Source organism: Colletotrichum godetiae (genome assembly GCF_030913485.1).
Source record: "Colletotrichum godetiae strain CBS 193.32 chromosome Unknown BDP55scaffold_9, whole genome shotgun sequence".
Taxonomy (NCBI): Eukaryota; Fungi; Ascomycota; class Sordariomycetes; order Glomerellales; family Glomerellaceae; genus Colletotrichum; species Colletotrichum godetiae.
The window spans coordinates 608,753-631,275 of record NW_026851257.1 but is presented as its reverse complement, the minus strand read 5'-3'; the positions used below and the strand labels follow the sequence as shown (position 1 = coordinate 631,275).

The following is a 22,523-nucleotide window of genomic DNA, read 5'->3' as shown; positions in this document are numbered from 1 at the left end:
AATGTCGACGCCGTGGTCAATTATTTTTGGTCTCATGCAATCTCCTCTGTGCTACCATTGTTCCTATCGCATGGCCCAACGCCTCGAAACGCCGGTTCTAACCCACCCCCTTCAAAGCCAATAAAGAAGTCTACCCTACAAAGCAACCTCGCCGTGTACCAAATCACATCAAAAGGTATAATGCCCGGACGCCCTTCTCCGCCGCCGCGATGTGCCAAGGACGTATGTCCGTCCCCCTATCTACAATTCCCCTCGCACGAGCTAAGGTTCCAAGACCCCTGAAGTAGGTGAGCATCTCCCGCATGAGAGGCTCGTACATACGCGGGTTGTTATCTGCATGCACAATGTTGACCTCCAAGACAACAGGAGGGTCTTCGAGTTTCGTTCCTCCGCGTTTGACGAGGTAGCCGCTGATGAGGGCCGGGTTCAGCTCGCCCAACGAAGAAGAGTTGCTCAGTCGATGCGCTAGTACGGCGCCCCAGGTTTGGTCTGTCACGTCGAGGAGAATAGCATCTCCCTCAGCCGGGTCGGTATTACCGTCGCCAGGTGTTCCGCCCGGAGTTGCGGCGCTTGTTGTGTTTTCTTTCATGGGCGTTACCGGAGTGCCACTCTGCTCTGGCGACACTATCGATGCTTGAGGAGTGGACACGGGCGTCGTGTAGAAGGCCGAGGATGTCGTTGCTGGGACTTTGATAGCCGGCGGAACCAACTGCATGGATGGGTTGGTATCCACCGAGATCAAAGTCAGGCTGATCGTTGCTACCGACTCCGTTTGAGCTAGACCCTGCCAGAATCCAATCTCTTGCGCATCCATGAATCCGCACTTGGAGATGATGACTCGCCAGTGGACTTTCCACTTGGAAATCAAGTCATGAGTGGTCTCCCATATCCCGTGGCAGACGTCATTGAGCGATGTAGACAGCGCCTTGCCCTTGCGGCCAAGGTTGTAAGATGCCGTCATCTGTTGGCACCCCCTATTGTCAGTCCACGCCGCGGTAATCCATCTTTCATCGATACTCTGAGCGTAAGCGATGTGAATGCAAGTGTTCTCATGCATCAGAGACGATGAAGATGGATTAGAAAGCTTGAAGTCGATGCCTCTAGGTAGCGACTGCTCAAGCATAATGGCCGGTGACGGCATCGGTCCGCCAAACAGTGTACAGCGGTCATATGTTTCTATCGCCAACTTGATTGCATCGCTGGGGGTCGGCTCTACTATTCCCGTAGAAGAAGTCAGAAAGTCCAGGGGCACAAGTTGCAAGACCAGTTCGTTGACCGGGGTCTGCCGCCTGTCCGTCAGAGTTCTTTTGTGCATCTCGAAGAGTTGTTGAAAAGCAGTGCAAGCCTCGACGATGGACCCAGGATGGTCTGGAGGATATACGAAGTATACCACATAGTTCTTCTCCGAGGCGTTGGCCGATATCAGCCCCTGGTTGAGTGCCTCCATTCGGTCACCCAGGCCGGCCACTATATGAGGACTGACGGTTCCTGGAGAAGTGGCGATTTTATCCACTTCGTAGGGTAGCAGCCCATCAGTCACCTTAGAACTGGTCGCAAGGCGTTCGAAGGAGCCCAACTTGAGGAGCTCGTAAACGTTTCGCATGCGGTCCAAAAAGGCGGTGGCGACATCCGACATTCCATCCCAGTGGGGGAAGACACATACAACGTTAACGTCCTTTGTGCCTTGAGCAGGACCCAACCCCAAGCTTTCCCAGAACTGAACACTCGCTGGCAAGACCGACAGTCTAGCTTCTGCACGTCGAAGTTCCATGTGAGGAGCTGGGATTTGGAAGAGGTTGTTCGGCTTCGGCGGCTCGGCGTTGTTATCTCGCGGATTGACCGGCCTCGGATGGAGTCTATTGGGAGGTCCAAGCAAAGGAACGTCAGGAATCTCGACCACGCCTTTGAAATTGCACGTGTTGAACTCCCCCAGACAAGCAGGAATTACCTCTCGCAAAGCTTGTAAAGCGGTCCGACCTAGCGAGGATAATTGTCGCCGGGTTTCCGGTATGATTGCCGTGTGCAGTGTATTCGCATGCGCGTCGCGTATTCTCAAGTTCCCAGTTACAGCTTGCTCAGTGACGATCTGAGCAATGGTGATGGTATCTTCATCCGGGAGTGAAAGATGAATAGGCAGTGACTCTGCATCTTCAAAATATCTCGTGATCAGCATCTCTGAAGCTTCGGCCTTGGCTAGCTTTGGGAGATCCAAAGCTAATGTCGGATCGGAATCCTCGACAGACTCAATGTCTCTCAGAGAAGTGACGTGAGACACAACGTCGTCATCCAAGTTCAGTCTTCGAATGCTTGACTTAAAAGGCGATGTCGGCTCGTCTTCTGATGTGCTCGAGTCGTCTTGGTCTGATACCAGGCTGATGTCATCGGCGTCAGATGCAAGGTCGTCGCCTTTCCCGGGGCTTGCAATGAGAGAACTGTTTTCGAGGTTGCCCGTGATAGTTCGTATCAGGGCATTCGTGTGTTCTGGTTGTTTGAATGGCTTCCTTCCCTTGCCGTGTCGTCGTAGGTAGTCGGTCGTAGGCGGCCCCTGATGGGGACTCTGGTTGTTGGTTTCTTGCGGTAGGCCTTGGAGCGTTGACTTGCAATCAAATCGGCCTCCTTGCTCGTACTTCTTGTTAACAAGGGGCAAGACTGGATCGAAGTCCACGCTGTCGAAAATGCTGCCTTGCCGCGCAGGGGTCGCAGAGGGAACAGAGCGGATATCTGCTAGAGAAGCTCGAACTCTTTTGTAGACAATATCCGGGTCGAAAGGACTTGACTCTCTCTTGATACCGCCAGCCCTATCTGTGTTGGATCGCTGTTTTCCCTCATCCATCAGTGTGCTCCGCGCATGCTTCAGCTCCGGTTTGGTGAATACTGGAGGACTTGGTTCGGGCTTGGAATCCTCTACCGGAGGCATCATCAGTTTTGCCGGCTCGGGCATAGAGACTGGGAGGACAGCAGGCATGGATGGTCCGTCAGGCATGCCCAAGTCAGGTAAGCCAGATAGGTCGAGGTCGTCGCCCTCTTCGTCAAAAAAGTTGAAGTCGGCATCAGTAATGTCGGTATCCCCAAACATGTCCGGGCCCATGTCGCCAAACAAATTGTCCTCGTTGTCTCCCCCATTAAAAGAGTCCGCTCGACTTTTCCCATTCTCGTTGGAATGCTCGTTCGTGTGTTCGTTTGCATGCTCGTTCGAGTGCCAGCCGTCACCGTAGGAATCATGGTGTAGAGTGCCATGCATCGTAGTTGCGTCGTGTGCGGTTGCATCTGTCATAGTGGCATCTACGTCGACAACTGCCATTGTGATTCCAGGGGCACCTGGGCTAGAGGTCGTCCCGTCCATTGAAGGCGTGATACCCAGGGGATTCTGAACTCCATCTGGCGGTGTCGGATACATAGCACCCGCAGCTGCCGCATTGCTAGCTCGTCTTAGCCCCAGTGGTGAATGCCCGTTTGGTTGGTGTGTTGGAGCTGCTGCCGATGTCTCTTTTGATGCCGCAGCTTCCCTCTCTTTCTTCCTCCTGGTGACTTTTTCATCCCTGTCCACGCCCAGCTGAAACCAGCTTCTGGCCTCGTTAAGAAAGTCGGATGTCTCGTCTTGCGCCAGAAGTACAGAGTCTCCCAGGCCGTTACCTCGCGCGAGCATGACAGACTTCTTGCGGAAACAAAGGACTGCTGGCCATGATACTGTTGCCATAGCGGAAGGTGGCGTCATTTTCCCTTCGGTCTTAGACTCGCCAGGTTTTCGCCGGAGCATTTGCAATGCGATCCAAGGACAAGACTGTAGTAACGTAGGAGACAGCCCACGGGATTGGAGAATTTTGATGCAGGTTTCTCTCCATTGTGAGGATCTAGCGTCCGCATTCCTCCAAAGTTGGGCATCCGGCGTCTGTCCCAGACCAAGTTCGGGATACGATAAGCCTCCACCAACGAGCCCCTGGTAGTTTGCTAGAACGCCGAAAGGGGCAGCCAATATCTGAGAGCCTAGTGCAAGTTGACTCGGACTAGATGGTTCGTTCACAGACAAGAGACCCTCGCAGCAGGACAAACATAAACTCATGACAAGCGCGCCCGTTGTGGTGAGGTATATCCGGAATGTTCCCACAACTGCAGCCTCCGTGTCCTGAGCTCTCTCGGCCTGTCCATCTCTTGTGACTTTGGAAGGTAGTAGAACAGTTCGATGGTTCAGGGGTATTGCCGATACACGGTTGCAAAAGGATGCCGAGGTTGTTGACAGAACAGCCGTAATGAATTGCTCGTATGCCTCCTTTATGGGAACAGAGCCTGCGCCCTTAGAATCGAGTGCACCGGCCGACGGGGGTTTGGAATCGGGGTCGGAGGAGCTTGGCGGTCCGGACATCTGCGGATTCCGCAGCGATAGGTCCAGGGCCGAGTTGCTTGACGAAGAGCTTGTTGGTGTATTCGAGGCTTGCTGGCCTTGGGCACGACCCTTGAAAAGACTGATTGGTTCAAAAGAACCTTCGTCAACCATCAGCAATGTTGCGCCCGCAACGGTGACACTACTGTCTAAACCCCTCTGAGTATCGTCGCCAGACTCCGCATCTTTGCCTGGGATGTGGAAATACCACAAGACTCGTCTGTTTGCATCGTAGTATACAATGTGGCCAAGGGCCCTCAATTCGGTTTCGACATCGGCGGCGATTGAAGGAAAGCTGGACGCCTGTTCAGGAGAGGGTTCGTAAACTCGGTAAACGATTGTGGAAATGTTATTCTGGGCGGAGGTGGTCAGTAATTGCAATCGGCTCTGTCCAGCTATCAATACAAACATTTAATAGAGTATTAGTATCGTATTCACTCGTGTCCATATCGACGGTCGAGTCTCGCGACGGCGGGATGTGTTCCGTGTCGCAACATCAACTCTCAATCGCTAAAGCTCCCCAGGGGCCGCAGAAGCCGGTTCAAAGCTGTAGGCCGGCAGTCATAAAAGAAATGGTTCGTTACGGCATCTGTTGGAATCTGTTATGCGACTGGAAGAGATTTTGATACGGTTATTTGGCTGAATTCGCGAAGTCATCGACTCCATCTCCATAGGTCGGAAGCGCGACCAAGGGACCGGCTTCTCGGCATCAACCGAGTCCAGGACAATTGCGAGATTATCAAGCGGATTCGGATAGAGATATCTTGTCGACTGATTGTACGATAATGGACACTTGGGTGTTGTTTGTGTTCAAAATTTGTTGGATTCGTTGTCGAAGAGTTGAGGTGCTCGCTTTGATTACTTTGTTCCTTGTTAAGGCTGATTAGGTCGGTAAACCACCGGAAATCCAGCACTGTCGTTGACACGCAGACAGCCCCGATTCACGCGGCTGAATGCACTAATAGGGTCCTGCTGGGAATCAGCGGGTGATGCTTTGACCAATTGAATCAGCTCAAGCCCCTGGGTAGCTACCTAACGCAATGTAGTGGGGCAGTCTGGAACTCGGAAAGAACTTAGCTAATCATCCACCCGCTCACCGAGGCTTACCTCACGCCAGCCAAGGTGAGGGCCCCCCACCACCTGGCCGGCCGGGCAGCCAGGGACTCTTATCTAATCGGAACTTTTTGGGCAAGAAAAAAAAAGTCCCCTCGGCCGCTCTTCCTTTAGTCCTAGTCGCATCATCGCGAAGCACCAGCACGTACAATTTTTACCAGCGGTCTCCGACAAACACGATGCAGTTGACGAACCCAGGAACCGTCCCGGTCTACACCGTCTCCGGTGCATCGACTGCCAGACCTTTGCCGGATTGGCTGGCAAGGCGAAGAAAGCGATCGCTCAAGAACGACGCCGAGTACCAGAGCCGAGTCGAGCTTCTCCAGGATTTCGAATTCGAGGAAGCCAGCACCTGCATTCGCGTCAGTGAAGATGGTGACTGGGCTGTCAGTGCAGGAACATATAAGCCTCAGATTCATGTTCACAACCTCCCGCAACTGTCTCTGTCATTTGCGCGTCACACAAATTCTCTTACAGAGAAGTTGACGATCCTCTCCTCCGACTACTCCAAGACTCTTCTCCTCCAGGATGACCGACAACTCGAGTTTCACACCCCGATGGGCTGCCATTACAAGATTCGCATACCTCGTTACGGCAGAGACTTGCTCTACGACCGGCAGTCAACAGAAGCTCTCGTACCAGCCGTAGGAGTGGATCAGGATGGCTTGGGTGAAGTCTTCCGCTTGAACCTGGAGATTGGCAGGTTCATGAAGTCCTTCCAGATCGATGTCGGCGGTGATGAAGAGGGAGCTGGACTTCAGGGAGGGATTGACGCCGGTAGTGTTAACGCTGCAGCGTTAGCCGAGGGCTCCCATGGTCTTGCAGCGTTCGGAACCTCTATTGGTACGGTGGAATTCTGGGATCCAAGATCGAAGTCAAGAGTGGCGCGTCTAGGCTGCCAAGAGGGCGGTATTACTGCCTTGGACTTCAGCATGTCGGGACTGTCCATTGCCACTGGTTCCGAGACGGGCATGGTTCAGCTGTTCGATCTTCGTCGCCCAGTTCCTCTCTTGACCAAGGATCAAGGATACGGCTTCCCGATCAAGAAGCTCATTCATATGACAACGGCTTCCCAAGAAAAGAAGATTTTGTCTGCCGATAAGAAGATCATCAAGATCTGGGACGAGACTGATGGTACACCATGGACCTCAGTTGAGCCCCTTGTGGACCTGAACGATGTGTAAGTTCTGAAACCTCAGCCCTGCCTTGAATTGTCACTAATGAGATACTAGGGCTTGGTGCAAGGATTCCGGTATGCTTCTGACTGCCAACGAGGGCAAGTCTCAACACTCCTTCTTCATCCCCAGTCTCGGCCCAGCACCAAGATGGTGTTCTTTCCTCGACAACATGGTCGAAGAGATGGCAGAGGAGGTCCGCACAGAGACATACGACAACTACAAATTCTTGACGCTGCCCGAGCTCAAGCAGTTGAGCATGGAGCATCTCATTGGCAAGACAAACCTGCTCCGCCCGTACATGCACGGTTACTTTGTTGCGTCGAAACTCTACGAACAGGCCCGCCTCATCGCCAACCCGTACGTCTGGGAGGAGGAGAGGACGAAGCGCATTAAGGAGAAGGTCGAGAAAGAGCGCGCCAGCAGAATCAGAGGCAACAAGAAGGTCAAGGTCAACCAGAAGCTCGCCGACAAGCTCCTCAAGAAGCAGGAGAACAGAGAGGTTGTCGACGAGAAGGCTGGTCTGCTCGGCGACGACCGTTTCGCCAAGATGTTCGAGGACGACTCTTTCGCCGTCGACGAGTCCACCTACGAGTTCCGCGCTCTTAACCCCAGCACCAAGGTCGCCGCGAAGGATACTCACGAGGTTGGTGTCAGTGCTGCTGCTCGTCCTGTTGTGGACCAGGGTCCCAAGGGTCTGGGTAAGAAGGCTACACAGGAGTACCAGATGAAGATCTCGTCTTCCAACCAGAAGGGACAGGAGCGGGACACTGTTCTGGGCGCCAGGGTGCAAAAGTCCGGCCGCGTCAGCAAGACGCACCGTGGAAATGCCTACGGTGAGAAGGCGGTCACATTCGTTCCGCAAGGGAAGAAGAAGAACGGTGGCCCAGTGGACACTCACGACGATTCCCGGCCGCGCGATCACAAGAACAACGCAAGAAGAAGTGCCAGCTCAAACACATTCCGAAAAATGTAATGACAAGCGCTATGTATTTTCAAGGGGCATAATAATGGTACAAGAAAAAAGGACTCTATACGCCACCGCAGATCCAAATTCATCAGTCATCCAGTCTCGACCGCCTCAGCAAATGAAACCATTACATCAGCACCAAGCCAGTTGGGCAGCCGTCAATCCCTCAAAATCGCAAATCTTTTCTGACATCATCGTCTACTTCCGGCCCCACCTCATCAACTTGCGCTTCGACTCTGCTTCCTTGAGGCCCTTTTCGAGATCTTCCGGGCGGAGTCTGGGCGTGGGCGGAACGTCGTCGAGCCTCGCGCGCCCGCGGTGGCTGCGCGGCGGAGAAGAAGACTCCTTGACTGATCTGGGGAACTCGGTCCTCCGCGGCGTGAGAGCGGTCACGACCTTTCTGGCAGATTTGCGCATGGTCTCTCTGATCTTCCACTCGCGCTTCTTGGCAACGTAGAACAGAACGGCCATGCCAACTGTACGAGTAAGGGGATGGGTTAGCGAATGGGTTCTCGAGGAGTTGGTGTTTAATTTTCTTGCAATGGGTTTTTACGTACTTCCGAGAGCGCCGACAACAGAGACGACGACGATGATGGCAATCATGGCTTCGCGGGATAGGTTGACGGCCCCGGGGCTGTCACCTGAGGCTCCTGCCTCGGTGTCGACGCCGTTTCCAGATGAACTGGCATCGCCAGGAGAGTCTGGATAGTATGTTTCAGTCGCCAGGGGAAAGAAGTTGGAGGTTGTGGTCGCCATCTTGGTTGTAGGTCGAGGTGCCACTCGCAGAGGGCAACGGTGAAGACAGTGATATGGAAGGATTGGGAAAAGTTCTAGAGAGGCACAGCCAAGCAAGGTGGGAAGAGACAACCGAACGAGAGAGAGAGAGTGAGCAAAAACCGGCGTCAGAATCGTATGAGTAAGGTAGAATAAAGAAGCTGAACAAAAAATCGAAAAGATACCCGGCGCCACGAATGTGGCCCAACTCACTATTTACATTGTTCAAGCGCCCGGAGCATATCTTCTCACATGGGAGTCCTGCGCCAATTGTTTAACTCCATTGCGCTCTCTCCCCTTTTCCCCCTTCTGCAAGCAGCCATACAGAGTCAGCGACCACTTAGAGCAATGTGACTGACGAAGCGAAGGGCCCTCTCAACCCCCCGTGCAAGTGCATAGCATTCTCACACGGCACTTGCGAAGCAACGCACGACAGCACGTCGGCCGGGGGGTGGGTGGTCAAGACCCACGCCCGGGGCGCAGGAACCGTATCGAAGCACCTTGTTAGACCGTGGAGACTCCAAGACCTCAAGAGGAAACCTCGTCTGAGCCCAGGACGGTCGAAATAGGCTCGCGACGTTCCCATTGGCGTTGAGCGGCCTCGAAGCGCCGGCACACGGCGCTTTCACATCGGGGCCGGGATGTGGTGGCCAATCAACGGGAGGAGTCTGGGATGGGCGGCTCGGACGAATTTGGAGAGGCGGCAGGGGTGGGTGGGTGTTGAACTGCGTCCCCGTCACAATCCTACCTGTCGTGTTAATGTATTTTTTCGCCCTGCATTTCCTATTTACACTGCATGTGTGCGCGGCCAAGTATGGTTGTAAATCACTCAGACGGATTTTGAGAGGCTGACTGTCACCGGCAGTGGATGCAATATCGTCGAGCTTAATTGTGTGATGGGGGAAGGGTTCTCGCATTGTCCCGTTGACATGACGATCCTGCGGTGTGATGGCGAGTATCTGGGGCTGATTTGAGGCCTATCCGTGCATTTAGAGAGTGCTTTCCTGTGGCTTCTCTATTTGTGATGGCACCTGCACGTCCTGTCACTGTCACTTCTTTTCCTCCCGCTGGCTGGCGAGAGAAGCAGAGGGCAATTCGACCAAAGGTGGGAGAGCCGGGTGGTACAGCAGATCTTCCATGGTCTTCCCTCGATCAAGCGCGGGCCACCTCGGTTCCGGCGATGATGCCTTGGAGGTGTCACTTACCGCCTGCTCTCCTTCCCGCTTATGTCGTTTTCTCGGTGGACTTGTTTTTGGCATTGCTTGGCTCTTCCTTGGAAAATTCTAAATTTGGGAGCGACTGCCTTGGCCTGGCTCCTTGGATGTCTTCACGCATCTTTCTGACTTTGTTATCGCGGTGGTTTCGTTGCCGGAGCTGGCGTGGCCAGTCAGCACGTCGATTCGGAGGAAGATCGTACCTGGACGGCTGCAGATCAAGCGGTCTCCTCTTCCGATGGCCATGCGACGCATAGAGAAGCCACGGCCATAGGCCGTCCCGGAAACTGACGTAGCTGGTCTCGAGAGATGACAGGAAAGCGTCCTGAAACCGCCGAGTGCCAAAGAAGAGGCCTCGCTAAGAGAGGATATTTTTCTTCTTCTGGAATCTGTATCGAGGTTGCCTCAGTACGGGTGTGCTGATCGCCCGCTGTATTCCGCTACTTCCATAACAAGTGAGACGGATGGCGGAAAGCAAGATCGGGTAGCTCGAGCGATTGATATTGCTACTGTCTTCCGACTACCCTTCCTTCCCTGACAAAACTCAGCAATTTGTTATGTTTTCCACTTACACCAACTTCTGTTCCGCGTCGTCAAATCCTGTCCGTCGACGAGGGATATGAGAAAGGCTAGATCAGCTGTGTCATACACTTCAAGGAATTGAAGAGAGTGGGCAGTTCCTTTGTTATCCGCGGGAATGGTGCTGGAGAAGGAGATTCTAGTCCATCTGATGCTTGTGACTTGCGCCGAACAGCAATAGTCAACGCAAATCTGGAGGCTGGAATCCGTCATATGCAGGAGACAGAAACTTCTTCTTTGACAACACGGTAAACGAGAAGGAAAGGAGGACGGAATTGGAAGGCAGAGGCGGCAGTCGAACGCAGGTGGCGGCTACCTAAATGCATAGAGTGTCGTTCCTTCCACTCAATGAAAGATGGCAGCCATGATCATATTCTTCTATCAATCACTCCCCTGATGTCGGACAACGAAGGTTCCTTCTGCAACTAACAAAAAAGCTGAATCCATGACTTGTGGTCACCTAAAAGCCTATCAGAAGTTGGGGCGCGGCAAGGCAATCCGAGGAATGCTTCCCAGCACTGAAGGTCTTATCTGAATAAGTCGTGGTGTGTTGATCGTCCTCAACTTCGACTCCCACGGCCCAATCTGTCTGATACAGCTGCTTCTTGCTTCTCCTGGTTCTCCTAGTTGTCATCTCCTTTCCTCATCCAAATTGGCTCTCTGCTGAACTCTGCTATCTTGGACCAGAGACTCTAGATATTGACCACAGCTCTCGGCTGCAGTAACATTGCGGCCTCTGGCCGCCTCCACACACCATGGTCGTCGAATCCAGCCTCAACCCTCTTTCAGCAGATGTGAACACGTCACGAGACTCTAGGCACAGTTCCAAGTCCCGTTCGAAAGGATCCAGCCCAGATCACTGTCCCGATGACGGCTCCCAGGCCGAAGATTCACCCTCCAGTGCGGAGTCTCAACCATCGTTGCTCAGCCAATTAGGAGCCTCGCAGCCGAATATCAACCACATTATCCAAGATGATGGGAACGAACAGTACCATATATCTCAGATACGCGGCAAGGGGCGAAAGTCTTCATGCTACCCCGAAGAAGACCCAGGTCTTGCTGAGGAGGTTGATTCGTTTGTCTTCGCACCGCAGCCCAAGTACAAGCCAAATCAGTTTTCTGGCCACCAGCAGCGTCGATCTATCGACTTTGGTGCCCTGAGTGAACGACAAGATACAGCGCCTCGAGACGACATGGCAGATCCTGGCAATGCCCCAACAGCCCAGCCACGGGAACGACCAGTTTTGATCAACGGTCAAGGCCACCATTGTGGCGGCGTCGACGCCCATGTGAACGATGCGATAGATTCTATCCATCGGAGTGATCAAACCCGAAGCGGCACTCAGTCACAACGCTCCAGGATTACAGAAGTAAACTCGCAGCAATTGAGCGGCCACGTTCAGCTACCGACCCGAGGTCACTCAGATCAGATTACTACCAGCCCTGCGAGAGATCCAGCTCAAAATCATAATGCGGAACGCCCATCTATCAGAGTCGAGCAGAAAGTCATTGAATTTGCCAAAAAGCACATCAGTATTCGACCCTTTGCTGATGCCGATGCTATTCTTCCCTGCGACCAACGAGAGGCTCTACAACCTGCACTTGAACGAACACCGGCTACCGAAAAGTGCATTGCTTCACGGCCGCGCAGCTCTCGGGGAGATAATGAAGGCGAACTACAGCAACGTGTGATCTCAGATCGAAAGGGAAGTGTCACAAATGGCTTGGAGCACCACCTCTCCGAAACTAGCAAGCCCGTCAAAGACAATCGTATGCTACCTCGTAGGGTATCTCAAGTTCAGGGGAACGAGACAGTTGAGGTTCGCTCGTCTACTCCACTTGGCGACTTGGAGATGCCCCAGAAACAAACACCCGGTTCTGCTCGCAAGGCTAGTCGGCAGCACTCTTCGCCCCGAGAGCAGTCAGTTACACGTGTCAGACACGAGCACACTGCTAGAGATGTTCCGCAACGTACGAAATCCCGCCTCTCCAATACCTCTCGGCGCCGAAGGCACTCTTTCCGCCAACCACGATATACCAAGCCGAGTCACGAGAAAGTCGCTTTCGACCCAAAAAACCAGCAGGTTACGGCCGAGAGCCACTACGAAACACTTGAAAGTATGTCAGCTCACTACAACAAAGTTCTCAGTTACTCCAAAGAAGTCGAGCACAAGATGAATAGTCGTCTCATGGGCCAGAAACAGCAGATCGAGGAACTGAAGACTCGATTGGGACAATATCAGACACGCTATCAGAAAGACTGCGATCGCCGCGTACTTCTCAACTCGGAGCTTTCTCTAGCTCATAATCAAAAAGGCGAGCTCTCTCAAAAACTTGCTCAACAAGGTGGAAGAATGCAAGAACTAGAACAGGAAGTTGCCAATCTGCAAGCTGATAGGAAGATGCAAGACGAAGTGGCGGCCAGCTTGCACGACGAGCTGGAAGTCGCCCATTCCAAGCTCGACAAGTTGCAAGAGAAAAGCCGCTCATACAAGGATCACCTCAACAAGGCCGTTGCAGAACACCAACAACTATGGCACCAATCCAGAGATGTCGCCCAAAAAACCATCATTAGTATGAGAAAGGAGCATCATGAGGCGGAAGAGAAGTTCAATTTGGTCATGGCAGAGAAACAGGCTGCCCAGGACAAGTTGAACCGCATTTCCAAAGACAGACAAGTACTTCTCCAACAGGAGGTGGCGGCCGGTAAGCAGACCCGATTCGAAGATTGAAGATCGCTGTACTGACAATAAGAAGCGGCATCACAAGTCATACACATGACATCGGCCCTAGGCAACCTTGAGAAAGATTTCCATTTCGAAGTGCAGAGAGTCAAGGGATTGGAGGAAGAGCGTGTCGATGCGAACGCCCTAAAGAGTCTGCTGCACCAAAACGACGAGCGTGTGGCCGAAGTGTCCTTGAAGATGGATGACCTACAAGCGTGCTCTATCGAAGCGCCCGCTATGCCAACCGAGGTCATGAAAAGGTACTTCTCAATTGTATTCGTGTCGTCCGCATGCAACTGATTGCTGTAGGCTGGGCGAAATAGCGGATCATGTGCAATTCGCCCCTCATCTGAACGTTGAAGACGAGATTCGGCGAGCTCTGAAGACCTTCCAAAGGGAAATTATGCCACGGTAAGTATCCGCCGGTACATTTTAACCCCTCAACTGACGTAATTGCAGGTTTTCGAAAGAGTTGGAAGCCACGGTAAGTGGTCAGTCCATCGAAGAAAAACTGCAAAGTCTCCAGAAGACGCTTCAGGACCAATTGTTGGCGACCAAGACTGAGCGCAAGGGTCACCATGAACAGTTGATGCTGCAACTTTCAGAGACAAAAGAGGAGAACAACAAACTCGCTCAGGGTCTCTTAGCAAAGGATGCGGAAATCGTAGAGATGACCGACTCTGTTTGTAAAGTCAATCAAAAGCTACAAGAGGCAAGAGACTCCGCAGAGTGGGCATCAAACCAAGCAGCAACCACGGAAGAAGAGCTTCGAGCGTTAGAGCAGAGTCTCTTGGGCAAGGATTGCCAACTCACAAAGACCCAGACTGAGCTCCATCTCCAGCGAGAAGGGCATGAGGCTAAAGTTCGAGAGCTCCAGGAGAAATTGCGAATTGCTGAGGAAGATGCCCATCATCAACGCCAACTTGCCGAAGAGTCGGAGAAGAAACTCGCAGAAAAATCCGAGGAAGATACCGAGATGCAGACGCGGCCGAACAGCCCAGGAGAATCTCTGCACCAGGCTCGGCAACAGTTGACCATGACCATGGCGGAGGTCGAACGTCTAAAGGCCTTAGAGAGTGTTATCAGAGCATCGAAACTCGAAAATGAGTTGGAGAATGCTCGTCAAAGAATTACCAATCTCACTCTCAAGCTTCGCGATACGCAGGTTCCTGCTGCTAACAATAGCCAGCTTGATCAGGTAGCTGAACAGCTTGCCCAGCTCCAAACCCTAAAGGAAGACATCAAGCAGCTCAGATCGAATGGTAAGGCATACGCTACGATCAGTAAGAACCTTGCAGAAACGCTCGACAGAAAAGGTACCACAGAAAGCGACGAAATTCTGATCCCCGACAGTCTCGTGCTGCCGATGCTTCCCGCGTTGCTGCAACAAGATGTCTACGACCCCCTGAATAATTTTCAGCCGAGCTCCTCTGACATCCCGCTGATACGAGCCAGCAAACGAACAGTCTTCCGCAGTCCCGTTGAAGAGTCGGAAGACGAGTTGCCTGTGCCATCAGTTGAACAGGAAAAGTCGCAGCGAGTGGTTGTAGCCACTCAGGGATCCCGAATCAGATCGATCCTCCGCCCACAGAGAACTCCCACTGCCAGAACATCAAAGGGAAGTACCGATGCCATGGTAGCGCGTCATGCAGGACACTCTTCGTACAACCGACCCGTTCAAAGTGCTCCCAAGTCCAGTCAGGAGGCCATCTTGGATGTCAAGAACAGCCTCGTGGGCAACCGCAAAGCAATCCTCGGCGATCTGGCCAACCCTAACGAATGGGCGAGACTTGAGGGACCAGCGAACCATGCGGAGCAGCGAGGATCCAAAAGACCTAGCAATTCTCAGCAATGGTCTCGAGGTCCGAAACGGTCGAAACCATGCTTCACTGAGAACGAAGATAACGTTGAAACTTCGCAAGTTGCGAGAAGCAGTATGGAGGACCGTCTCCAAGCTGAGCCGCCAGAGCGCAGCAAGGACGGTAACAAGGTGCCTGCAGCAATTGCGCAGGATGATGATCAAGTTTCCCACCATTTCTTCTCAAACGCTTCTAAACCGAACGAGAGCGCAGAACGTGGAGGCAAGTGAACGCCGAACTCTCACAGTAGCCGCTGCGCAGTGAATCGCATACTGTGGCTAGAACAAGACACGATGTATTCTCAGAAAAGGATTGTAGCTTCTTTAGTACCGCCCATTGGGCTCAATTTTCTTAGACGTGGGCGAAGGATTCAAGTGTGGTGGAATTATGCGGAGGGATGTTGCATTTATGCAAGGTTTGTTCTCTTTTTGTAGAATATACAACTAGGCCGTGGCCATCGAAGCCTTAGCTTTCGTTCCGCCTCTGGGGCACAGTCCGACGTGCCAATGCCTTGTCCCTGACGATAAGTCTGAGGGATTGCAGGTTGATGATGTACAGTTCATCCATGTGGTCTTCGAGCCCCAATCGTATGCCGCCGTGAACGCCGTTTATGGTGATATCAGTGTTGTTACATATGGTGATGGTAATTCGAGAATACGCGGGCTCATTTTCCCTTCTTCTTCTGCTCCAAGAATAGCACCTTTCGCCGAACTGTAAATGCGTTAGCCCTGTCATCCCTATCTCCATCTCGTGGCGTCCTGAGAGGGGCGTCATGTTTGTTGAACCGAAGGGAAAGGGATCCGCATACTGATTGGGTCGTATTTCAGCAAGCTCATGGGTGTTGCGGTTCGGAGACGCTTGACAGTGTAGAAGTAACCAGTCGCGGCCATGGACAAGAGCCGGACGATCATGACACGGGACTTCGCTGTTGAACGACATCAGTTAGCTTGATAACTCGACTAAGAGCAACATTGTGATCGAATGGAGCGCAGAGATTGTGCATACCTTTCTTGGCCATCTTGAAGGGGAGTTTGCGCCGCACGCGGTTGGATAGCTTGAGGCTTGGACACGGGTGGACGGGATAGCTTTCGCAGTATGGAGACTGGAATTTTGCGGGTGGTGAGAGACTGTCGGCGGAAAAAGGGCCGTTCACCGAAGGGCCGGGTTCGGTGAGGATTCAGTGTGGTGGACGTGCACCTCCACGTCGGCTAGCCCACGGCAAGTGGCGCCAGCTGGCCTTATGATGAATGATCGCATGGCATTGTGTAGAACAGTCTCACTCACTTTCTCCTGGAATATCTATCAATAGGAACTTTTGTGACGTGATGTTAGTCAAGTGATACATTTTGGGAAGAAGCCAAGCAAAGAGGGGCAAAAGGGGCCATGATGGATCGAGGAACTGTAGCATCTTGCAACGTGAGTATCCGTAGGCTGTAGCATAGAGTTACAGCTCGGGGGTTATGCCAGCCGTACAGCGGTCAAGCTGCGCGGTCAAAAGTCTAGGAGATCGTAATCCGAGCAACGGAGATGTTGGTTGGTGGATCTTGTTCAGGGTCCTTTCTCGGTCAATAGCTCTAGCCAGCCTCTGGATCCCCCCGTTGGGCCAAGCACCTTTTTTAGAGCTTGCAGGGACCTGGGGGCATGAAGCGTCACCGCCATCAAATGCCTTTTTCCATGTTCGGACGGTGATAGTCTACTACATTCTGGGTTTGGGTTGCTGGAGCTGGGTGGGATTACTGTACCTCTTTTTTCTTTGCGCGCCCTTCCCTGCACGCGGCCCTTTTTTGAGGTTGAGCCCGCAGTTTGAGGTAGTTTTATCGCGAATACCTAGGTAGCCCCCCCGACTCCCGAGTGGTTCGTTCGCCCGCCGGCGCCGGGCTTTGAGGGGGTGGGCAAAGCAAGTGGTTATCTCGCAGCTCGGGTCGCGTTTCTCAACAGATCCACGGGCAGGACCGTGGCCGGGGCCGGGGAAAACAGCAGCAGTAGTAGCAGCGGCAGAATGGTGAGAGCAGGAGGGTGGGCAGGGCATAAGAATTTGGCGTGAGCAGGCGGATGGATTAGACAAATAAAGAGGAACGGACATCCTGTTCCTCCTGTCTTGCCTGCTTGCGTGAAGGGTGATGGTTCAGGAAGGCGTGCACTTCCCAAAGTCGTGGCTCTGAGACTTTTTCTTCCTCACCTTCCCTTTCCTTTTGGCATTCTCTCGTCAGCTGTACGGATACGTACTCGACGATCCGCACCGTCTCCAGACCGCCGAGAGCAGACCGCGTTTCGTCGTGGAATTTCTCTTTCTTCGACACCATTCGAGTCTCGCATTTCCAGTGAAGGAAGATACCCAGGGACACACCGAATACACCGTACACCGTACACCGAAGTTGAAAACGGTGAATCTCTCCACGAAACTCTACATTCGACAGACCAACCGACCGACAGTGGCGCATTACCAAATTCCGACCAACACCACGATACGTTTGGCGATGGCGGCGAACAGAGTGGCTTGCACCGCGGCCAGGTCGCTGGGAGCATCGAGGGGTCAGGCTGCCACAAGCCAAGTGCGATTGATGAGCAGCGGAAGCAGATCAAATGGTACGTCGCAATGCTGAACGAATTCCCTTTCCACCGTTTTAGAGCAGTTTGTTTTCTTCAAGTTGGTGTTTGTTGCCTAGCCCTTTCACCAAGCCAAAAGCTTTTCCTGTCACCCATGAAAGTGGAAGATTGGTGCAGCTCGAAGCTATCGAAAGCTCGCCTGTCCAGCACCGCTCAAACGGGACAGCTCCTGTCCAAGCTGCGCTTTCCTCCCCCACCTGTTTTTGCGCGCCAGCTTACACCGCACGCCACGGCTCTTTATTTGCCATCCTTCACCGAGCAAACGGACAAGGCACTTGGTCATTTTCATCTCTCAAGTTCGATCAAGCGCCCATGAATCCCACGTGGACCCCCACACTTTCCATTCTCCTATTGCAGGAGCAATTGCATTTTTTTCACCAAGGCGTCGAGGATTCGGAAATACCCTGGCGGGAGAATCCGCAGAAGCTCTAGCCTCTAGGCGCGCCGACCGGCTTCCCCCTTGTCCTGCCGTCACCGGTTTCGGACACAGGCCTTTGAGGCAAACCCGCGCCAAACACGACCGGGTCTGATCCACGTCTTCGTCCACGACTCACCAGCGGCAGCAAGTGCTCGGCTGGCGTCCCGCACTGGAAGGGGGGCAAACACAGCCCGTCATGGAAGCCATCCCGCGGCAGCACAGAAACGATGCCACACAGGGTCATGTCTCGTGCCCCCGAGGTCACAGTACCAGCCCAAGTAGGCTTGCGGCTGTCAGAGTTATTGAATAAGAGCTTCTGCATCGGACGATGACGGGAAGAGGATGCGCTGATTACCTGTCAACTTTGCCGTCTTTTTCTTCCCTCTGCCCGTTTAATCCATCAATTAGACATTGCGCACTGTTGTAACGGCCCCCGCGTCCAAGACCGACTAGATACTCACTTCGTTGACGAAGAGCTAAATAAATACTGGTTGAGTTGGCTGCGTACGTTTTCAGGGATTCCTTGAGACTCATTCTTCCCACTGTTTCTCTAACCATTCCGAAGTTTCTCTCCTTTTTGCTCGGCTCTTCCCGGTGTTATCGATCTGACCAAAGGTGTTTTTCTACCTTGATCTCCACTGTTGCGCGGCAGAAGCCCTTTTACTAACTTTTATATGACTCTTGCACAGATACCCCGCGGTCCCCTAAGATCTTCCTCTCCAATACCCCGCCATCTCAGAGGCAACTTTTCTTCAGCAGCAGCAACAGTCGTTCGTCACCCCACCATCGAACCATGTCTACCACACCGAGCCGCCGGCTGAATGTGCACAACATCAACCAGCATGTTGTCGCTGCCGAGTACGCCGTTCGCGGCGAGCTGGCTGTAAAGTCGGAGGAATACCGAGCGAAGCTAGCCAAGGGTGATAAGGACCTCCCCTTCGACGCCGTCATCTCGGCCAACATCGGCAACCCCCAGCAGCTCGACCAGAAGCCCATTACCTTCTTCCGCCAGGTCGTCAGTCTTCTCGAGAACCCCCTGCTTCTCGAGCACGAGGATGTCTTGCTGAACCAGCTTGGCTACAAGAGCGATGTTATCGCCCGCGCCAAGTTCCTCTTGAGCAAGGTCGGCTCTGTTGGCGCCTACAGTGCCAGTGCTGGTGTTCCCGCCATCAAGGAGAGCATTGCTAAGTTTATTGAGCGTATGTCCTTAACTCTGCCGACCTTGCGCCGAGTGTGAAAACTGACAGAGATCTCTGCAGGCCGAGACGGATTCCCCGCCGAACCCGCCCACATTTACCTGTCCGGCGGTGCCTCTTCCGGAGTTAACACCCTCCTTCACATCCTCGCCCAGAACGCCCAAAGCGGTGTTCTTGTGCCCATTCCTCAATACCCGCTCTACACCGCATCGCTGTCGCTTCTTAACGCCACCTGCGTTCCTTACTACCTCGACGAGGCCGCAGGCTGGGGTACCGACCTGAACACCATCAAGGCTGCCTACGAGAAGGCCACCTCCGAAGGCACCGATGTCCGCGCCATTGTCATCATCAACCCTGGCAACCCTACTGGTGCCTCCCTGTCCGAGGATGACATCCGTGCCGTCTACGACTACGCTGCAGAGAAGCAGCTTGTGGTGATGGCTGACGAAGTCTACCAGACCAACGTCTTCGTTGGCAAGTTCCACTCCTTCAAGAGCGTTCTGCGCAAGCTGCAGAAGGAGACCCCCGGCAAGTACGACGGCGTCGAACTCGCCTCTCTGCACTCCATCTCCAAGGGTATGGTTGGTGAGTGCGGTCACCGTGGCGGCTACTTCGAGCTCGTCAACTTTGACCCCGAGGTCGAGGCCAACATCTACAAGTTCGTCTCCATCACCCTCTGCGCCCCCGTCATCGGCCAGTGCATCGTCGAGCTCATGGTCAACCCCCCCAAGGAGGGCGAGCCCAGCTACGAGCTGTACAAGAAGGAGTACGACGGCATTTTCAACGGCCTCAAGGAGCGCGCCACCGCCCTCCACAAGGCCTTTGACCAGATGGAGGGCGTCGAGTGCGGCGCGCCCCAGGGCTCCATGTACCTCTTCCCCACCATCAAGCTCCCCGCAAAGGCCACCGAGGCCGCCCAGAAGGAGGGCCGCACGGCAGACGAGTTCTACTGTATGCGCATGCTCGAGGCCACTGGTGTCTGCGTCGTTCCCGGTAGCGGGTTCGGTCAGAAGGAGGGCACTCTTCACTTCCGCACTACTTTCCTCGCCCCCGGCACCGAGTGGGTCGGCCGCATCATCAACTTCCACAAGGACTTCTTTGAGAAGTACCGGTAAACGAGTTTGTGGTGTAGCTGCTAGTCGTTTTCACTGTGTATGAGGATCGTAAAGGTGCGAGGAGGCCAGCCGCGTTGGATGGCAAAAAGCTGTGCGCAGCAACGTGTAGCAGCGAAGTGCGGCTGGGAACAGGTATGAAACGAACGAATTTGCGTAGTCTTTTTCCGGAAGCACATATCCAGGGTGGATAAAAGCAGATATCGATGGGCACGTACAAGGGCGCAGAGTAGATATCTCGTTTGTTTTAGCAACACGTCTGGGATTTGGCATGTGTTGACACTTTTTGAGCATAGCTTGCGAGAATAGAAAGATTCCGCTCCCATGAATACTCAAGTCCGCGGCGCCATTCACGAGCATGACAAGTGAGCCTCGGCCAAGCCAAAGTTTCTCAAATTGGCTTGTCTAATCCGTAGGTATCATACAGAGAGTTATAGGAGTAGCACAGATTTGCTTTGCCCCAACCCCGATTTCTATTCGCCGCCTGCCGGTTCTACCTCGCGCCTTTTAAAGTCCTAAGCCTGACTGAGGGACAACACGATTGTAAAAGCACTGTGGTCAAAAGCTCTCCGTCGTTCTTCCCGTCACCTTGCTCTTTCAAGCTGATTATGCCCGCTCGCTTCCTCTCAGACGCACAGCCTGGCCGTACTTCTGGAGCTTGGTGATGAGCTGATCGCCCTGGCGGACGACGTCCTGGTACTGCTTGTTCTTGTCGTCGGGACGGTTGGTCTCGATGACGCCCTTGCCGCTGACACGGTCGATTGTGCAGGGGATGCGGCCGGCTGCGATGAACTTGGCAAGATCACTGGAGATGATGTTAGTTGTCTGATCTGACCGATGCAGCCCGAAGGGAAAGTATTATACCGGTCCAAGAAGTCAACGGTCACGCCAAAGTCGGTCGCCATTGTCTCCAAGCCAACCACACGGTAGCTCTGGAGGAGCTGCTGGTAGGCACGCAGGCGCATCTCACGGATAAACCAGTTCTTGTGCTCGTGGAGGTAGCGGTCCTGAGTGAGGAAAGACTCCTCAACCTGGGCGAGAGCCTGGAAGAAGTACTTGTACTGGCCGTTGTACAGGCTGGAGACAAGCTGAGCCAAAGGCGAGAAGTCGATAGCCATCTCGGCCTCGGGTTGATCGGTGCTTGTTCCGAGAGTGGTCAGGTTCACCGCAGTCTTGGCAGCGGCGGGCGGTGCGTCGTGCATGGCGTCGTCAGCACCGGGACCGGCGCTGAGAGCACCAGACAGAGCAAGAAGCTTGTCCTCTCCATCACCCAGAATGGCCTTGATCTCGGGGGCGTCGACGACCTTGCTCTTGAAGTCGACACGCTTCAGTGAAACGGATCCGGCGAGAACGGAGTAGACGACTAGGGAAGAGTAGGTGCAGAGTTCGTAGCTGGTGAAGGTGGACAAGCTGTCGAGCAGCAACGGGGCGGCCAAGCTGTATGACCGGACGGTCAGGAGGTAGATACCCTCGTATGCCTTGAGACGGTTGCGGCGATCCCAGTCACCACCGGACTCGACCAGGGTCTTTGCGCGCTCAACATGCTTCTTGACAAGAAGCTTGTCGCCGTAGAAGAGCCCCATACGGATTATTGCGAGAACCAAGTCGATCTTGGTGCCCAGGATGCCGGTCTTCTCGAAAACGTCTTCGTATGCGGCGATCGCCCGGTCCTGTCAAAGAGGTTAGTCGGAATTCCCTTGAAGAGTAAATAGTCTGTCCAATCGCACCTTGTCACCGACTCTGGCCCAGAACTCCGCGCGCTTGCCCCGCGCGGCCTGGATCTCAGTCTCGCCAGCCTTCTCAACGGCCTCATCCTCTTCCTTCTGAAATTCTTCCAACTCCTTGTCGTTGTCGGCCTTCAGCTCTTGGTATCTGGCCTCATCCCAGGGTAGGTTGACTGCGGTGGGGGTGGTCTTGGTGGCAATCATGCCAGCGAGACTTGACTTCCGACTCAGCGGCTTGCCGGGAGTCTGACTGCCACCCTCGCCAACTTGGTTCAGAATTCCCTCGAGGGGGTGTGCGAGGTACCGGTAGAGCGGTGCCATCTTGTGCTCGGTGATGGCATCATTGAGGGCTTTCGCAGCGGATTGTTGAGATGGCCGGGATGCGTAGGCGTTTGTGAGGGCGAAGACATGCTGGGCGAGGGGAAGGAGAGGGTACTTTGCGTACTGGGGTTCTGAGCCCATCTTGGCGGTTGATTGTAAGAAGGCGTCTGGAAAGGGTCGTTGTCGGTTGCTAAGGAGGGGAGAAATCAAAGAGGTTGAGGCTGCGGGATGTGTTACTGGGTGAGCAAGAGTGATGTCGTTGTATGGTGGTGTCTGGAGCTGGGAGCTCAGGAAAGCCCCCTGCAACCCGCAAGCGTCTGGGCAAACTCTGATGTGATTGGTCTGATGCCGGGGGTG

The 22,523-nt window shown here is 53.7% G+C and overlaps 10 protein-coding genes across 10 annotated transcripts; 5 read left to right on the top strand and 5 right to left on the bottom strand.

Moving 5' to 3' along the window:
* Window positions 1–3: 3 nt before the first annotated feature.
* BDP55DRAFT_766039 (mediator complex subunit 13 C-terminal-domain-containing protein) lies at window positions 4–5,279 on the bottom strand. The gene is made up of 2 exons (XM_060580953.1): window positions 4,788–5,279; window positions 4–4,732 (listed from the first exon to the last, which is right to left on the bottom strand). Exons 1-2 carry the CDS (start codon window positions 4,824–4,826, stop codon window positions 164–166), a joined length of 4,608 nt encoding a protein of 1,535 aa, XP_060432863.1. The 5' UTR covers window positions 4,827–5,279; the 3' UTR covers window positions 4–163.
* A 391-nt stretch (window positions 5,280–5,670) lies between these two features.
* BDP55DRAFT_725975 (WD40-repeat-containing domain protein) lies at window positions 5,671–7,642 on the top strand (the record flags this gene model as incomplete). The annotated part of the gene is made up of 2 exons (XM_060579075.1): window positions 5,671–6,671; window positions 6,724–7,642. 2 exons carry the CDS (start codon window positions 5,671–5,673, stop codon window positions 7,640–7,642), a joined length of 1,920 nt encoding a protein of 639 aa, XP_060432862.1.
* A 192-nt stretch (window positions 7,643–7,834) lies between these two features.
* Window positions 7,835–8,392, bottom strand: BDP55DRAFT_725974 (uncharacterized protein; the record flags this gene model as incomplete). Its single annotated transcript, XM_060579074.1, has 2 exons — window positions 7,835–8,112; window positions 8,194–8,392. The coding sequence occupies 2 exons, from the start codon at window positions 8,390–8,392 to the stop codon at window positions 7,835–7,837; spliced, it is 477 nt and encodes a 158-aa protein (XP_060432861.1).
* Window positions 8,393–8,814: 422 nt separating this feature from the next.
* On the bottom strand, window positions 8,815–9,327 carry BDP55DRAFT_629139 (uncharacterized protein; the record flags this gene model as incomplete). Its single annotated transcript, XM_060571986.1, has 1 exon — window positions 8,815–9,327. The coding sequence occupies one exon, from the start codon at window positions 9,325–9,327 to the stop codon at window positions 8,815–8,817; it is 513 nt and encodes a 170-aa protein (XP_060432860.1).
* Window positions 9,146–10,030, top strand: BDP55DRAFT_431088 (uncharacterized protein). The gene is made up of 2 exons (XM_060567525.1): window positions 9,146–9,171; window positions 9,276–10,030. Exon 2 carries the CDS (start codon window positions 9,435–9,437, stop codon window positions 9,879–9,881), a length of 447 nt encoding a protein of 148 aa, XP_060432859.1. The 5' UTR covers window positions 9,146–9,171; window positions 9,276–9,434; the 3' UTR covers window positions 9,882–10,030.
* Window positions 10,031–12,959: 2,929 nt separating this feature from the next.
* On the top strand, window positions 12,960–15,127 carry BDP55DRAFT_654432 (uncharacterized protein). The gene is made up of 3 exons (XM_060574263.1): window positions 12,960–13,189; window positions 13,239–13,340; window positions 13,389–15,127. The coding sequence occupies exons 1-3, from the start codon at window positions 12,981–12,983 to the stop codon at window positions 15,016–15,018; spliced, it is 1,941 nt and encodes a 646-aa protein (XP_060432858.1). The 5' UTR covers window positions 12,960–12,980; the 3' UTR covers window positions 15,019–15,127.
* Window positions 15,128–15,452: 325 nt separating this feature from the next.
* Window positions 15,453–15,806, bottom strand: BDP55DRAFT_725972 (ribosomal protein L33; the record flags this gene model as incomplete). The annotated part of the gene is made up of 3 exons (XM_060579073.1): window positions 15,453–15,499; window positions 15,597–15,713; window positions 15,794–15,806. 3 exons carry the CDS (start codon window positions 15,804–15,806, stop codon window positions 15,453–15,455), a joined length of 177 nt encoding a protein of 58 aa, XP_060432857.1.
* A 1,544-nt stretch (window positions 15,807–17,350) lies between these two features.
* On the top strand, window positions 17,351–17,744 carry BDP55DRAFT_654428 (uncharacterized protein). Its single transcript, XM_060574262.1, has one exon. The coding sequence runs from the start codon at window positions 17,385–17,387 to the stop codon at window positions 17,709–17,711; it is 327 nt and encodes a 108-aa protein (XP_060432856.1). The 5' UTR covers window positions 17,351–17,384; the 3' UTR covers window positions 17,712–17,744.
* An 862-nt stretch (window positions 17,745–18,606) lies between these two features.
* On the top strand, window positions 18,607–20,124 carry BDP55DRAFT_629136 (aminotransferase class I and II; the record flags this gene model as incomplete). The annotated part of the gene is made up of 2 exons (XM_060571985.1): window positions 18,607–19,012; window positions 19,073–20,124. The coding sequence occupies 2 exons, from the start codon at window positions 18,607–18,609 to the stop codon at window positions 20,122–20,124; spliced, it is 1,458 nt and encodes a 485-aa protein (XP_060432855.1).
* Window positions 20,125–20,727: 603 nt separating this feature from the next.
* On the bottom strand, window positions 20,728–22,307 carry BDP55DRAFT_725970 (26S proteasome subunit RPN7; the record flags this gene model as incomplete). Its single annotated transcript, XM_060579072.1, has 3 exons — window positions 20,728–20,926; window positions 20,986–21,791; window positions 21,849–22,307. 3 exons carry the CDS (start codon window positions 22,305–22,307, stop codon window positions 20,728–20,730), a joined length of 1,464 nt encoding a protein of 487 aa, XP_060432854.1.
* Between the last annotated feature and the right edge of the window lie 216 nt (window positions 22,308–22,523).

Excerpts from the sequence above, each read along its gene's own strand:
- BDP55DRAFT_431088 (XM_060567525.1), top strand. The coding sequence starts at position 9,435 with ATGGCACCTGCACGTCCTGTCACTGTCACTTCTTTTCCTCCCGCTGGC.
- BDP55DRAFT_654428 (XM_060574262.1), top strand. The coding sequence starts at position 17,385 with ATGCTGAACGAATTCCCTTTCCACCGTTTTAGAGCAGTTTGTTTTCTT.
- BDP55DRAFT_654432 (XM_060574263.1), top strand. The coding sequence starts at position 12,981 with ATGACATCGGCCCTAGGCAACCTTGAGAAAGATTTCCATTTCGAAGTG. Across the intron at positions 13,190-13,238 it reads CCAACCGAGGTCATGAAAAG|GCTGGGCGAAATAGCGGATC; the intron begins GTACTTCTCAAT and ends TGATTGCTGTAG. Across the intron at positions 13,341-13,388 it reads CAAAGGGAAATTATGCCACG|GTTTTCGAAAGAGTTGGAAG; the intron begins GTAAGTATCCGC and ends ACGTAATTGCAG.
- BDP55DRAFT_766039 (XM_060580953.1), bottom strand. The coding sequence starts at position 4,826 with ATGGACACGAGTGAATACGATACTAATACTCTATTAAAT. Across the intron at positions 4,733-4,787 it reads ATACTAATACTCTATTAAAT|AATAACATTTCCACAATCGT; the intron begins GTTTGTATTGAT and ends ACCTCCGCCCAG.